Source organism: Canis aureus, chromosome 31 (assembly GCF_053574225.1).
Source record: "Canis aureus isolate CA01 chromosome 31, VMU_Caureus_v.1.0, whole genome shotgun sequence".
Classification (NCBI taxonomy): domain Eukaryota; kingdom Metazoa; phylum Chordata; class Mammalia; order Carnivora; family Canidae; genus Canis; species Canis aureus.
In genome coordinates this window covers 29,975,653-29,992,469 of record NC_135641.1, presented here as the reverse complement: position 1 = coordinate 29,992,469, position 16,817 = coordinate 29,975,653, and the positions used below count along the sequence as shown (strand labels likewise).

The window sequence follows — 16,817 nt, the reverse complement described above, 5'->3', positions numbered from 1 at the left end:
GTCCTGAGTCTTCAAAATGACTTTCACATCCACTGATAATCTTTGACTACTTTATTAGAAATTTAAAAATAGTAGTCTAATTCCATCATTGTTTTCACTGATTAGCTGGTATTTTATAAAGAACATCTTTCCTTACTCCTCTTTCATCCTTTATTTTCAGTATCACTATCAAACCATGGACTTTTGAAAATTTTATTTAATGAGCTATAATCCTTTAATGTTATTATTATTTTGATATTCAAACTGTCCCAAAATTTGCCAAAGGAAGCTCCTTCACATCATCTTTGTGTGTGTCTGTCTGTTTAATGATACTTCTGGGTTTTCAGAAATTCCTTGATTTCTTTTTTCTAGCTTTGTTGAGGTAAAATTGGCAAACAAAAATGTAATATATTTTGCTGATTTGATATTTTCATACACTGTAAAATGATTCCCACAATCAAGTTAACACACCCATCACCTCACACAATTACTTTTTTTTTTTTTTTTAGGAAGAATGTTAAGATATCTTCTCTTAGCAGATTTCAATATACAATACAGTATCGTTAATTATAGTAACCATGCTGTCCATGGTTACTATATTCATCTTATAACTTATTCATTTTATAACTAAAAATGTGTGCCCTTTGGCCAATCTCTCTCCATTTTACCTCCTCTCCTATACCCCAGCCCCTGGCAACCACCATTCTACTGTTCATTTCTATTAGTTCACATATAAGTGATATGTAGTATGTGTCTTCTGTGTCTGGCTTACTATATCTTCTAGGTTAATCCATACTGTCATAAATGCCAGAATTTCCTTATTTTTAAAGACTGGATAATATTCCATTGTATACATATACATTTATTGTAGTAAAAACTGATAAACTATAAAAATAACAGTGCTGGGCACCCAGGTGGCTCAGTCAGTTAAGTGTCTGCATTTGGCTTGGGTCGTGAATGGGGTCCTCGGATCTAGTCCCTTGTCAAGCTCCCTGCTCAGCAAGGAGTCTGCTTTTCCCTCTCTCTCTGTCCACCCCCTCCCACCTCGTTCCTCTCTCTCTCTCAAATAAATAAAAATAAAAATAAAAATAAAAAATAACAGTGCTGAAGTACTCAGAAAACACTAAGAATAATTCAAATTAGGGTTATTGTGTGTCAACATTAATTATTAATATAATTTTTAAAATTCCTCAATTGGTTCTTTTCAGTATACTTTAGGGAGTTTATTTTTTAAAGCTACATCTTTAGGAGTTAAGATACAAATCAACTGGTGAAATTGGCACTCAAGAAACTAAAAGCTAGATGTGTGAAGGGTATTAAGGAGGGCACCTATTGTGATAAGCAATGGGTGTTATATGTAAGTGATGACTCACTGAACTCTGCTTCAGAAACTAATACTGCCCTGTATGTTAACTAAGTAAAATTTTAATTAATTAATTAATTAATTAATTAATTAAATTATTTTTCCTAAAATCTGGTGAGGCTTTTATATTATGCCCACGTGAAACCAGACAACTGATCAATTTGATTCTTTCCAATTGGCCAATTTAATGAAAAGAAAAGGTAGGAAGCCTGAGACAAGACAAATGGATTATGTTGGACTCAGCTCTATCTCTTCAAGGGAGGGGCCCTGACTATCTCAGATCTTATGGAAAGGAAGGTCACTGCAGGCTCTCCATAACCCTAGACTGAGCTCCAGAATGATCTCATTTCATCCTCTTGCACATTGGTTTCCTCACAGCTGACCTTTACTTCCTCTCCTTCCCTTCTTTCCACTGCATGCATCCTACTTTTCAGCCTGGGCCAAGTGTCCTGATCACTGGTCTTACTTCCCTCCCTTGAGCCTTGGTCCATTGACTCCAGTAAGAGATTCAGTAGCAGCCCCACCCACCAGCTCTGTGGACCACTTACTTTTAGAACCAACCTGCCAACCTACCAACCCCATGCACAGAGTCTATCCATTCCCAGCACACTGGGATTTTCTGAAAACCGAAGGAGAGGACAAGAATAAAACCTCATTAAAACTGAGGCTACAGAAACTGGATGAAACAGAGTTACTATCTCTGTCACTTTCGTGAGCTTCTCTTTTCCTGCCAAGATTTGATAATGATCATGTTTCTTATGCTTTTACAGAGGGTCTTCTCTACCGTTGGAGGCAGAGTAACCTCTGGAGTCACACAGACTAGTTTCTCTGGTTACCAGCTCTGTGACCCTGACAAAGTTACTTAACTCTTCTAAGCCTTAGTTTCCTCATCTGAAATTGGATATATTAAAAGTAGGTACATTATAAGTCTAAAGGAGTTGCATAATGCCTGGCACTTAGTAATTCATCAATTATATGAGCTCCTATTATTATTATTATGGCTTTACTCTAACTCCCAGGGAATCTCACCAAAGACTTCCCTAACCACTTTTATGCAAATAGCCTCCAGATTTATTAACTCCCTTCATCCTTAACATTGTCCTTAAATCCTAGAACCCTAGAACTGTCCTAAAACATCCTACTCAGCTTCTTTAGCTCCCCAAACTCGACACTTCCAAACAAAAATCTTCCCTAGCACACACATTTTTTTCCACTTTTTATTTTTAGATAATTATAGATTTGCATGCAGTTGTTAGAAATGATATGTAGAGATTTTATATACCTTTTACCTAGTTCTCTACTAGAAGAAGGTGATGAAAATTGGAAAAAAATTATACATATATATTATGTATTTATATATATATATATATATATATATATATATATATATATATATATATCCAGAAAAAGCAACAATATACTTTTCTCCCATTGAAGAACCTCAGAGTATATACACAATTACTTAGGGAAAAAAAAATCTCCACAAAACATTATTGGTAGCCTTTTCAGTTGCTTCTTCCTGCTACCTGGCCCTGGTTTCAGGGTTCATTCTTTCCAGCCCTGGGGGTATATCTTGATGGGCCTAAGCCATTCTCCATGCCAGTGTTTGGTTTAGGAAGGAGCCCACCACACAGTTCTGTATTATGAGACACAAAAGAGAATCTACTGGGCAGTTTGCCTTGCTAAAAAAAAAAAAAAAAGGTGTGGGAGAAGGAGCTATTCCATTTTTCTGTCTCTAAATATTGTTGTATGAAGATGTACTTGGAGCTCCTGAAATCACCACACAACTATAAAAGGCAAGTATGAGCCAGCACTGAATGTAGCAGAGCAGCAAGATGAAAAGAACGTAGATCCCTAATGAAATCCCCAAGCCTCTACAAATACCCCCAAAAATCCTCTGTCTCAGGATATCTTGTTAAGCAAGATAGTGGGTTTTCTGTTTGGGGTCTACAAATGTATCCTAACTGAAACAGCATTAATAAGTGGATCCAGTCTCTGACATGCTGATTTATACGAGAGAACCTACAGTTTAGTTGGCTAACAGTGTATTCCATTTAAAATGAATATTCTAGAAAAGAAACAGTCAGGTTTGCTGTTAACTGGTAAGAAAGAGCAGCGTAAAGAGCATAGGTTCCAGAAGCAGGAACCCAGGTTCAGATCCCACGCTTGCAGCTCACCAGCTATGCTGCCTTAGGGAAGATGATTTATTTAGTTGCTTCATTATGCCCACAGTAATACCTACCTCATAGGTTTATAGGGAGTATTAAATGCAAAAACGTAATATGTCAAATACGAACCCAAATAAATGTTAGTCTCTTTTCCCCTAATTAATCCTTTGCTAAAATGAAACACTAACTCAGTTTATTAGACCATTAATTCAGACACTTTCTGTCCAGCAGGAGTTACTCTGACAGCAGAGCTGGTGTCATCAAGAGTAATTTCTACTGAAAAGGTTCCAATCTTAACATTTCCACTCTGAAAAACCTAGTTGGTGCAGAAAGGATCAGGCAGGGTTACTTTCAACTCTAGAGAAAATTGATGTGATGATAACCACAGTGGAAGGATTTATATGTCCTTGATTGTTTTATTCTCACACCTTAAAAAGGTATGTGAGTGGAATTAATGTGCTGCAGTGGAAGTATGCTTGTAGTAACTTTTCCTCCAAATTACTTCCAAATTTTGTTACATTTCATCAAAAGCTAATCTTATTATACTGATATCATTATCAAACTCCCTAGAAAAATGAACACACTATTTTATGGGTATACTGTGTTTGGAGTATGAAAACAAAAATAGAAGTTGGCATTAAAAAGAAATACTCTTTACTCTTGGCATAGCAATACAGGCTATTATAAAAGTATTCACCTTTTAAATTAAATGAACAGAAATTTTGTTTACTTAGATATTCAATGATCTCAGGACTCCTGAGTGGCTCAGTGGTTGAGCGTCTGCCTTCGGCTCAGGTCATGATCCCCAGGTGCTGGGATCAAGTTCTGCATCGGGCTCCCCACAGGGAGTCTGCTTCTCCCTCTGCCTATGTCTTTGCCTCTCTCTGTGTGTCTCTTATGAATGAATGAATGAATGAATGAATGAATAAATAAATAAATAAAATATATTAAAAATTCAATAATTTCATTACACTTGTGCACTAATAAGGATAAAATTGATCAAATTTAACTGGAAGACAATTTGACACCAAAATCCTTAAAAATACATTTACAATTTGGCCTAGAAATTCCACTTCTAGAAATATATTTTAAAGAAAGAATTAAGGATTTGTAGAATAATTTTTCAAGAAGAATTTTTCTTGCAGGAATTTTTCTTGCTGGAAGAAAACAACCTAAGCATTCAACATTAGAAGATTAAATTATGAAATGCCCATCCAAAGGAATACTATATAATCATTAAAATGAAGTTCTAGAAAAACATTTATTGACATGGAAAGATGTGCATGATATATATACCATAAACTATAGTTTATAGGCCATAAACTATATACAGACTGTTGTAAAGTTGTTTTAAAAATACATTTTTTTTACAAAAGTGTCAAAAACTGCATACCAAAATTAATATGTTTCAAAGAGCTTCTATTTCCTCTGTTCAAGTTCTGTGTATTTGCTGCAGTATGCATAAATTAATTACATAGTAAAGAAAATTAAGTTTAAAGAGTTCAAAAGAATTAGTAAGGTAGTTTTAAGCTAAATAGCAAATAAATCCCTTCACTATTCATTACACGGAGCTGTAATTATCTGAGCTCTGGTTTCTCAGATTTCCCCCAAAATCTGACTTAAGAAGTTGAAATTTAAGAGATTTGCCTACCTCCTCCTACTATTGACCACAAACTGGAAAACTGGTGAGCTCTATTTCTGGTCAGGGAGGGTCTCTGAAGTCCAAGATTCCCAAGCCCCTGCAATGATGCTTACTGAAGTTTTAAGCAAATTTTCTACCTGTGCTTAGTTAGCTCTTTATGGTTCCAAGGTAGCTTTCTCCAAAAAGAAAGAAACTGATTGCTGTCCACCCTGGGATGCAGCTCTTGGATGTCATCTCCAAGTGCACAAAAGATCTGGTCTCTATTAGAGTCTTGCCTATTGTACCGACCTGAACTCTTGTTTATAGTATTATTAACAATTATTATTGTAGCTGGTGTTTATTGACCCTTGCTATATGTTCTATGCATTTTATCAAGCACTGTTCATACATTATTTTGTTTAAGCTCTTAGAAGCATCCCAGAAAGATTAATGCTATCCTTATTCCCATTTTATAGATAAGAGAACAATTTGCCCAAGATTACATAGCTAATAAGGAGTAGAATCAAAATGGGAACTTGAGTCTATCTCAATTTTACTAGATGTCCTTTAGCCATTTAAATAAGTGTGTTTATAATTCACATTGGGAAGAAAGTTCAATTGGTCATGGCTGGGTCTTCCTAAACCAGAATTAAAGTGATTTCAAGAAAGTATTAGACCAACATTACAATCATAGAAATGACTCTGCTACACAGCCATGCCCTTCGCTACCAGTGGCAAGGGCGGCCAAGACATAACCAAGAGTCCTTATGTGTTCAGCTCCACACTGACTTGCTTAAGCTTGTCACTTAACCTCTCCAAACCTCAGGTCCTTATGTGGAAAATGAGCTTTACAATACTTCTCTTAAATACCTCATTTGTGAGTATCAAATGAGACAATGTATGTGTAAGCACTTTTAAAAGTACAAAGGGCAAAAATCTTGATTAACCTCTCCATGCAAATTACTTCTGCCCTCAAAACCCAAAAGCAATGTAACTTTGATATAGCATTTTGCAAAAAACTGTGTGAAGGGCTTCAGAAATACAGAGAAACCTTAATATATACAAAAAAAAAAAAAAATCCCATGTGGAATGTTTTCCCATGTTCAGCATTCAATTAAATAAGTCCTGAGGAAAAGTCACTGAATAGATGTTACCTTCCCCCATCTGATGCTGTCTGACTTAATGTTTCTTCTCTAAGTGCATGAACTTTTGAACACCAGGAATTTTTGTCACAGGACTTACGACTCTCCTGTGACTTGATGTTAGGAAATCTCCTTAGTCATTTTGGTTTCTGCTCCCTGGGAGGAAATTGGAGCTTTGGCACTGATTGAGTTGTTACACATTCTGTTTTAACTTAGGATAACACTTGGCTCAATAATTCAAAAATATTACACCTAGGCTTAGCATTATATTTGCATGATGGAATAATTTCTTTAAAAAATAATATCTGGAGGTAGGAGAAATAAAGGGATTTTTCTTGACTACTTCTTTAAGTTGTAAAAGCAATACATGCCCATGTTAAACAATTCAAATAGTACATGTACAGTGGAAGGTAGAAGTGCCCACTCAATGTACATTTCCACTTCTCCTTAGTAAACACTACTGACGGTTTCTCATATGCTTTGAGAGTTTTTCTATGCTTTAATAAGCAAAGGATATAAATATATCTATTTTTAACACAAACAATATCACTCATTCTATAGAGATTGCTCTTAAAAATGCTTTTTTTCCTCTTAAAAATACATGTGTACAGTTTCTCATACCCACTCCTATGACTCTAACAGTTTTAAAATCTCCTCTGCAGTATTTTATTGCATGGATATACCATAAACTGTTTAAATATTTTTCTCTGTATATGTATATTTAGTTGTTAATAGATTTCTAACATCACAAATAATTTTGCAAAGCAACTCCACATCTTTACTCAATTATGTGAGCACATCTACAGGTAAATTTTCAGAAGTAAAACTGATAGGTCGAAAGATATGTGCACTTAAAACATTTATAGATACATCAATAGCATTTTTCACAGAACTCAATCTTTAAATTTGTACTGAATCACAAAAGACCCCAAATAGCCAAAGTAATCTTGAAAAAGAAAAACAAACTAGAGGCATCACAATCCCAGATTTCAAGATATCCTACAAAGCTATAGTAATCAAACAGTATGGTAGTGGCACAGAAACAGACACATAGAACAATAGAACAGAATAGTAAGTCCACATATAAATCTATGATTATACATAGTCAATTAATCTTTGACAAAGAAGGCAAGATTATGCAATGGGAAAAAGGCAGTCTCTTAAAAAATGGTGTTGGGAAAACTGGACTGCTATATGAAAAGAATAAAACTGGACCACTATCTTTCATCATATACAAAAATAAACACAAAAAGGATGTGAAACTTGAAACCATAAAAATACTAGAAGAGAGCACATGCACAAACCATAGCAACATTTTTCTAGATATGTCACATATAAGTGGAATTTAGGAAATTAAACAAACAAAAGGGAAAAAAGAGAAATATCAAATGACAGACTCTTAACTATGGAAGCAAACTGATGGCTGCCAGAGGGGAGTTGAGTGGGGGATGGGTGGGATGGGTGGAACAGGTGGAAAGGATTAAGAATGCACTTATCTTAATGAGCACTGAGTAATATATAAAATTGTTGAATCACTATATTGAACACTTAAAACTAATGTAACACTGTATTTTAACTTATTGGAATTAAAATAAAAATATTAAAATAAGATAAAATGGTGAGAGATGTTGGAAATTGCCATTTTAAAGGTGGTTGTACCAATTTATTCTTTCTTTACAATTGGTACGCAAAAGACTGATTTTCTTCAACAACAGTATAGAATCTATGAGAAACTGTTAGACTGAGGTATATAATATCAATGATTCAGTGGACACTGGATATCAAGAAATTGTAAATTCCTGCTTTTAGGAATACTGTGAGTTACAAGGCTCCTCATTCTGGAAAGAAACAAGATTGCAGTGAACTCAATCTCTTAAAGAGAGGCTTAACACTCATGCTTACCATGTGCCAGGCACTATTCGTGCTTTCCCTACATTAAGTCATGTATTGCTCCCGCCAACCCTATAAGGAAGGTACTTTTTATCATTCCCATTTTACATACAAGAAAACTAAACACAAAGAAGTAAATTTCTCAACATCACTCAGGTGATAAGTCATAGAGTTCAGATTGGAACTGCGGAGTTTAAGTCCAGAGTGAGGTGCTTTTAACCACTTATGCATCTATCTGCCTCTGTGCGCCTATGATATGTTAAACATAATTATTAAGTGCCTATTGTATGCTTGGAATAACACATGAACCACCTTATCCTCACAACAATCTTATCCCTATTCCTCAGGGATATTAAAGTGGCTTGCCAAAGTGACAGAGGGAGAATTAGTACGCAGACATGTCTAATTCTGAACCTTCTATTTATTCTACTTGGACCATACTTCTTTAGAGAAGCTATTTGTCATGATACCCATTTTACAGTTAAGGAAATCAAGTCTTCAGAATGAAGTGAATAAGGAGGCTAAATAGAGGTTGTCCCTGTCAACAAATAGAGCTTACCAGGAGCTGTATCACACCTAGTTCTCCCTTCATCAGAGTTCTATAAAGTTAGAATGTTTATGCATGTGGTTTAATTCATATGCATATGGTTATATAGTAGCACAGAGAGGCAATTTGCTCTCTCCCATAAAGCGTGAGTTCAAATTGTCCAAAGTGAACCAAAATTGAAGGCAGAATTATAGTCTCCTAATTCTAAACATCAACAAAGCCCTTTTAAGAAGAGTGAAATAGTTGGGCAAGGATGAGCAGGTAGATTCCACACTGCAGGGAAAGCATCACAAGAATATGGTAGCAACATATTTTTAATCTTAGCAAGCAGATGATTATCAGTTCTTAACAAAATAGCTTGGTGCTGGTTCCTGAGTTTACAACGATATTTCCTTATAGTATACAGAAAAGAGATAGAATCCAAGGAAGCTAAGAGCAGCAAGAGGAGGAAATGCAGCAGAAAAGAGGCTTCTAGATAGGAAAGCCCTCTTTCTGCTCTGCTTATACCCAGTGTCCAGCACAGTATATGAGAGTTTTACAGGCTCTGGGTTCAAAATTTGTTCTGCTACTTACCTGCTGTGTGACCTTGGGCAAGTTACTAAATCTCTCTAGCAAGTTTCCTCATCTGTAAAATTAGTAATAATCAATAGTATCGACAACATTAGTCCATCACAAGATTAAATATTGTCTAGTACAGATCACTTCCCTGAAGGTTGAGGGTGAAGCACAGAATTATCCAAGTTCACAGAGATGGAACCTTTGCCTTCATATTTCAGTGTCTTATTGCTTTTTTGTTTTAATGCAATCAGGAAAACATACTGTCCTATATCTAAGTCTGGGGCTGGGAAGGAGATTTCTACTCATCTTCTTAAGATAGTTTCATATTCTGAAGATCAGAGTGTGCAATTCCTATATTTCTGTGTCTGGCAGCCCTAGTTATAAATGGGGCATCAGATCTATGTTATCATTGAGAACAAACAAACAACACAGTAAAGAGCTTATCTTTGGATAAACACATCTTGGTAGGCAAAAATCAGTGAGTGGTTGCTTACTAGGCTTTGGACATTAATTTGATCATCTCTTAAAAGTTACTGTTTTTTTTTTTTTTTTTTACCCCATGGATATCAATGTAATATTAGAACAAGTATTTTCTTATGCTATACAGTAAAACAAGTCAGCCTGGAAGAACACAAAGATTTTACCATTATTATGTTTACTTTTGAGGGTAATTAAATATTTGCTTTGAGCTCCTCACATTGCATTGCAAATCCATAAAAAAATTATTCATTCCTCTACCTAAAGCTTAGGTAGCATTAAGTCTTTGTCATTACTTCCCTTTCACTAAAAATCATGTTTTCAATCATACGTCACAATCCTATATTATGTGGATCTTCATTTGCCAAGAATTTAGTCTTTTTTTCTGTTTATGTTCAATCAATTACCTCTGTCCTTTTGTTAGTTGGGCAATGGGAGGCAGTGGCTTCAGGGTTTTCTCTATGAGAAGATGTCTGCATCTCATGATAACAGTGTTAGCTCTTCTATTTACCTCATGAGATAAGCCTTCAATGAATTAGGCCAACCTGCCAGGCTCTGCTAACCTGGATCAGGTCTATAAAGCCAAAAATGTCTTCTTGAAAATTAATAATAACTCACTCAAACTGGCAGTTAGAAACTGCAGGATACAAAGAAAGGTATAGTTGGAGGTGCCTGCATGGCTCAGTCAGTTAAATGTCTGCTTTAGGCTCAGGTCATGATCCCAGCATCCTGGGATTGAACCCCACATTGGGCTCCTTACTCACCGGGGAGTCTGCTTCTCCCTCCCCCTGCTCTTCTGCTCTAGCTCACTCGTTCTCTTTCTCTCTCCCTCTCAAATAAATAAAATCTTAAAAAAAAAAAAAAAAAGGTATAGTTGAATTAAGAAAAAAAGAACCTAAGCCCTGTTAGAATGGCTGGTGTCTATAGACGTAATTTTTGTCTTCTATGACAACATTCTATTCAAAGGATTAGGGCAGTGAGTTAAACTCAGGCAAAACTTGAGGAGTTGAATAAGTAGTGCCTGAGATGAGAGAAAAATGAAAGATCTGTGTGTCATTTGTTTGGGAAAATAAATGAGATTCATCTGCAGAGATCTCTGGAACTCTTGTCATCTTCCCTTAAAAGAGTTTCTTCTGTGTCCCTTTCTGGTTCCCATACATCAGCCTCTTGTCACCCAATTCAAACTTTAAAGTCCTCTTGAGTACTCTCTTCCTTACCCCCTTCCTTTAATCAGTCCTGAAATCCTTTTTTGCACATCATATTTTCTTATATCTTTTTCTTCTTTACACACCTGATTCAAGATTTCATTTCCTCTTACCTATAATAGCAAAAAAGCCTTCCAACTGATCTCCCTGACTCCTGACTGCTCTCCATTCAGTGCAGTCTCTACATCATGATCATACTCACCTTCACACAATACCATTTCGATCATGTCACTCCTCTGCTCCAAAACATTCAGATGAAAAATATATATCCACAGCTATAGTCCTTTGATCAGTTCTGATTTACTTTCCCATTCCCATTAACCTCCTATATACTTCCAAATTCCATACAAACAGCCCATTCCCTCTAATCTCTGCCAAATTACTTCATTCTGCTTCCTTCACATTAGAATGTCTTCTTCTCAATCCTAAAAATTCCTGCCTATCCTTTAACCCCAAAATTAAATATAACTTATTCTCCATATAAAAATAAGCACTTAGCTGTAGTATTAAAGTTCCTCCATCACTGGGTCCAGATTTTCACACCATCAGATCATGCGAGGTCTTTCTATGCCCATAGAAAGAAGCTTGAAATTTATTCTCTAGGATACAGGGACCCAATGAAGAGTATTACACATTGAAATTATAAATTGGAGTTGCATTTACCTCCTGGTGCTGTTGCAGTGGAGACTGAATTAGATAGGAGCAAGGAGACTAGAGCTGGAAAGACCCATTAAGCAGCTATTGGATCTGAGAGAAGACTGAAAGAGCTGTGTTAGGGGGAGGAAAATGATGAGCAAAATTCTAAGTGTTTTGAATTTGGGGTTCTGAGGACTAGGGTGAGGCAGGCAAAATAACCATGGTGCGAAATTAACTTCCCAGGTATCCACTCAGCACTAAGTGCAGTTGAGTGCCTCCTTCAATTCTTTATCCTAGGTGCCTATCTTGCCTTACCCTGAGTTCTTACAGATTTTGTAGAGACATCACCTTGGCAACTAAGGGGGTACACCATTCAGATCTCCCTTCAAGAAAGAACTTGCCATTGAGCTGCAAAAAAGTGCAGTTAGGTAAGAGCCTGTACCTGTAGAACATTCAGGATCAGATCTGTCTCAGCTTCTGAGTCACAGCCATACCCCCTCCTAGGAACACCTAGTCAGAGACCAGGTAGGTTAAGGGTACTCAGCCTGGCAATTTCTGTCCAAGGTGGGGCCCTCTAAACAGGTAATCCTTCCCCCTGAAAATTACCATTAAGTTGGATGAGAATGTCAGATCTAAAGGCATTCTCTGTCCAATTCTGATTCCTCCCCTTCTATCTTTATACTGTTTTCCCCAATAAACTACTTGCTCAATAATTCTCTCTCAGCAACTGTTCTCAGAGGACCCAAATGATGCATATAATAAGCAATTAATCACACCAATCTAGACATGGAACTAGAGATGAAGGGATAAATTTTAGTGGTCTTGTCATGTAGTAGTTTAAAGTCTGGGCTCTAGACACCAGGTTCAAATCCCAGCTCATCCACTTCTGACTTTGTACAACCTTAGACAAGTTATATAACTTTCCAGTACCTCAGCATCTTCATTTGCAGTATGAGGATTTTAATAGTATATGAAGACTATACAAGATAATGCACTGAAAGTATTAAACACAGTGCCTGGCCCATAATAAATGTTCTTGAAATGTTACATTTTGTCACTGAATAGACTTTGAAATGCTGTTTATAGAGGTTATTGATTATGATAAAATAGAAGAAATGTTTACTTGAGAAAAATTTTCCGCAGGATATGGTAGAGCTAATGAAGATTACTTAAATCTTCAATTTATTTTATCTTAAAATATTTCAAACTCAACCCTGTGATTTTTTTCAATTTCCCTCCATATTATTCCCAATATGGCACCTCTCCTCCATGTAATGGCATCACCTTGTTGTCTCCTGCCAACATCATTCTTTGCCATTCACCTCAAATGTCTATTCTTCCCCTTTCTATCAGATCCTGCTAATAATCTCCTCTAAAACTTGGTTGAGAACTCACCTTCTCCAGAGTTTCCTTGACCAGCCTTTCTATTCTACCCATCCCAACTGTGATCATTCCTCTCTATGAGCAAACTCTAAAATGGTATCATCTTGAAACTAGGAACAAATAAACAAACTATATTTGTATGTATATATATATACATGTATATATATACACATACAAACACACCACACAGATATGCATAAAATTCTCAAGCTATGTTGAAAGTGTCTGTGTGTCCATAAATATTTGTTAACGATGAAATAGCAGGACTAGCATCTCCTGTGACTTTAGATAAGAACCCCTCTCCTCTACTCACTCTTTTGCCCAAGGATAGAAGATGGCTTGGCAAAGCTATGCTCAATAAATGCTTACTTTAAGGATGAATGCTTTCAGTTGTAGGTGCATGGTCAGTCTACAAATTATATTTCTATATCCTCTTTCTATATGTCAGCTTTAAAAATGAAATGTTTCATAAAACAACCTCGGTCATATAATGGGAAAGCTAATGTATGGAGAAGTGTTTTACAATCATTTCAAGTATTGTAGGTAATACAAATCTGTTTTATACAAAAAGTCCTGGTCTACCATACATCTAAAAGGCAGTGGGAAATTACAATTAGAAACAGAAACAAGGCATTTTTCCTCTCACTATTTAGTAGATGTAATATTCCCTACAAAATGGCACTGAATGTTTTCCTGCTACTACACAGTGCTATATAGGCTCAGAAAAATAAAACCTCTTTTTATGCCTATGAAAGTGGCTTCAAACAAAATAACCAACTTCAAAGGTAAGATGAAAGTGCTTTGTAATGTGGCTGAATGCAAGGAATGTTTTTAGGTAGCCCAATATTTGTATATATGCATTGATACATATTGCAATACATATTTAAAAAGTGCTACTAAATCTCCAGCCATCCTATACATCCAATTTGAAACCCTTATCAAGATATTCACACTCAAAGACAAGGTTCCCACATCAAATAGATCACAATCTTAGGTGTATTTAAATACTGGAAATGAATGGTACCTAAAATAAAAATCCTTACACACAGAGCAATACATGAGTATAACATTAATAGCCTACATGGGTTTTTAATGGCTCCTAATATAATATGCCCTTTCAAGAGACCATTCATACATATTGAAATGCACTTTTACAGTGCTACTTTGAGTAATTATGAATTGGACAAGGTTGACAAAAATCAGCATTAACAGGCAATTTTCTTGAAATATACACAACCTTCTGTAAGTACACAGCTCTAGAAGTGGTGAAATATTAGATTTTGAATGCTAAAAAGTAAAAGTAGTTTTCACATTGATTTTCAAGAATATACATTTTTATTGTTACAATTCAGTTAACTATTTTACTGAAGTTTACAGTCATCTCCAATTCAAAGGCAATAAAAAAATCAATTGTTTGTTTTATAATCAATACCATGAAGCAAAAGTAATTAATAGCCAATAAAAAGTAACCTATTTACTACCTCATTTTAATTGTAGTGAGGAACTATAACAAGAAGGCATTCCTATTATCCTAGCCTGTTCCACTTAACAAGTTTACATTTAAGATCTTTCCATTTTCAAATAACAAACCCACTGTACATTTAGAAAACCTACTTGGGAAAATCTATTATTATTTAATTTCTCAGAAAACTGCTAGTTCAACCTACTTTTCTTTGAATTCCAAGTTGCTACATTATCCTCATCTTTATAATAATAATTATTGATCTCTCAAGAGCAAGAACATCATGCAAAGTGAAAGAATTATAAAATGAAGAAAGAAAATTTCTATTATTCAAGTGAATAATAATCAAGTTGTATATCTTAAACATATAGCACATTATAGGCATAATTAGCTCACCACCACTGTTAGAAACATACCTACACATTTTTCAAAATAAGTCTTTTAAATAAAGTATTATAAGCATCTTTCTAGCTTAAGGATTTGAAATAGCAATTAAGTCTTGAACCTTAAATCATTTGTCTCTATAACTAGAAGAGCAAGTCCCAAGGATGTAAATCTCACCCAATGAGACAAGGGATGCTGAATGTATTATTAATTGCTAAGTAATTTCTTAATTTTAGAAATCTACCACCCAACACTGGCAAATAAATAATGTGATTTATGAGCCCAGACTCTCATTGCTGCTTTACTAGAGTTCAATAAACATACGCACATCCTAAATGTACAGTGTGATTGTGATTTCTACAAGCCAGAGAACAGAGCAGGACTCGGCAATAGCAAATCTACCCCATCTACTTATTATTCAAGCAGTAGTATTTAGAATACCTAAAATGCCTGCTGAACACTGCGGCTCAACATCCCCCTGGGGTTACTTCTTAGCAGAACCACATCTCTTCTCCTCAGTGATTAGTGAGTTTTAAGAAGCAGGTAATACGGGGTAGAAATTCTCATGCAGCAGAAAGATAACTCTTCTCTCCAAATTCTCAAAAACCAACACCCCCACACCCCAAATACACACACATACATAATCACCTTTTTTTAAGACAGAAAGGAGGGTTTTTCAAATAGGTACCTAAAACATGCCATTTGCAAGGGGATGAAAAACGTATTTTTCCTCTACTTGCTGCTGTGTAAGATGTTTACAGATCTGATTAGAAAACCTGTATGTACATAAAAAGTAGTGCTTTCAGTGAGATTTCTTTAGTGAAATCTGCCTGTGCAGACATATATGTGCATAAATCATACATATTTATGCAAACATGCCTACATTAACAAGGACACACACACACACCTAGACCAATAATTAAGCTTACACTCTTCTACAAGCCCCCTTTGACATTTTTTAGCATGCATGTTATTCGGAAGACAGATTTTAAAAAAAGAATAAGCAGCTGCATATAATGCATGCCAAAGTGGCATGTTTAGAGAAGCAAATACATTACCAGACGCATTTTGAAGTTTCTGGAACACCTGCAGGTAAAAGGAGACTGTGAATCGGGTGCTGGCACGCGGTATTCCTCAGAATCACAGAGCTCGGTGTGACTGTGGGGGAATGTAAGGCGAGTGTGAGGCTGGAAACCTTTGAGTTGAGCTCACTCTAAGCATCAGAAAGCCTCAAAGAGGGGAGAGAAAAAGGCAGCCCACAGACAGCTAGATGAGAAACTTCTGGCACCTCTCCAGCTCAGGAATGAATTCTCTGTAATTTGGAGACGTATAGTGATGGAAATGAAGAGAAACTTGGATTTACGGGTGAATTTGCTCAGCCATGCAGAAATGGGCAGGTAACAGTCTCTCAGCTCATTTTAAAACAGTCATTCAAGAACAAGACTGAATCAAAAAATTAAAAGGCATCCTTTTTGAAAAAAATAAAAAGGCTACTCCAGCCAGCTTCCCAAGATGCCTTTACAAACTTCAAATGGATCATTCCATCAGCTATTTGTTGCACATTTTATTAATCCCAGTGCAGAGGTAAACTGGAAAATCTAATTCCTTTTATGTAGAAAACTGGATTTACTGCTTCTTTTTATAATGCACTTTAGTCATATAAATACACAGATTTACTTACAGAGTTCTCGTTTCTTGTGTAAAACCACTACTGTTTGGTCCAGATAAAATGTTAAAAGGCTTGTTTGCAGCTTTTCAAGGAAGTAAAGAAAAAATGTTTTAATACTCAGAAGGTAAGCTGAGTACAGATATTTAAATGTTGAATTTGAAGCAAAGAGAGCATAAAGGAAGAGCCCTGAGCCATTAAGTGGTACACAGAGATATGGTTATACACGAGCATTGAGCAGGCAGGTGGCTCAAGCCTATAAATATATACATAATTAAGGGTAGAAAGAAAAGAGCTTTGGCAAATTAACTTCTTAGAGACAATAGCTGTGATTTT

At 35.8% G+C, this 16,817-nt stretch overlaps 1 protein-coding gene across 3 annotated transcripts in view; it reads right to left on the bottom strand.

The window, feature by feature from the left end:
* Positions 1-16,006, bottom strand: part of SCHIP1 (schwannomin interacting protein 1) — a 723,769-nt gene extending 707,763 nt beyond the window's left edge. Inside the window, exon 1 of one of the 3 annotated variants that reach the window (XM_077880120.1) lies at positions 15,874-16,006. In XM_077880120.1, the coding sequence (XP_077736246.1) occupies positions 15,874-15,882 (9 nt within the window). In that variant the 5' untranslated portion in view covers positions 15,883-16,006. The remainder of the gene's footprint in view (positions 1-15,873) is intronic. The other 2 variants (XM_077880125.1, XM_077880126.1) reach the window with 2 other exon arrangements.
* Between the last annotated feature and the right edge of the window lie 811 nt (positions 16,007-16,817).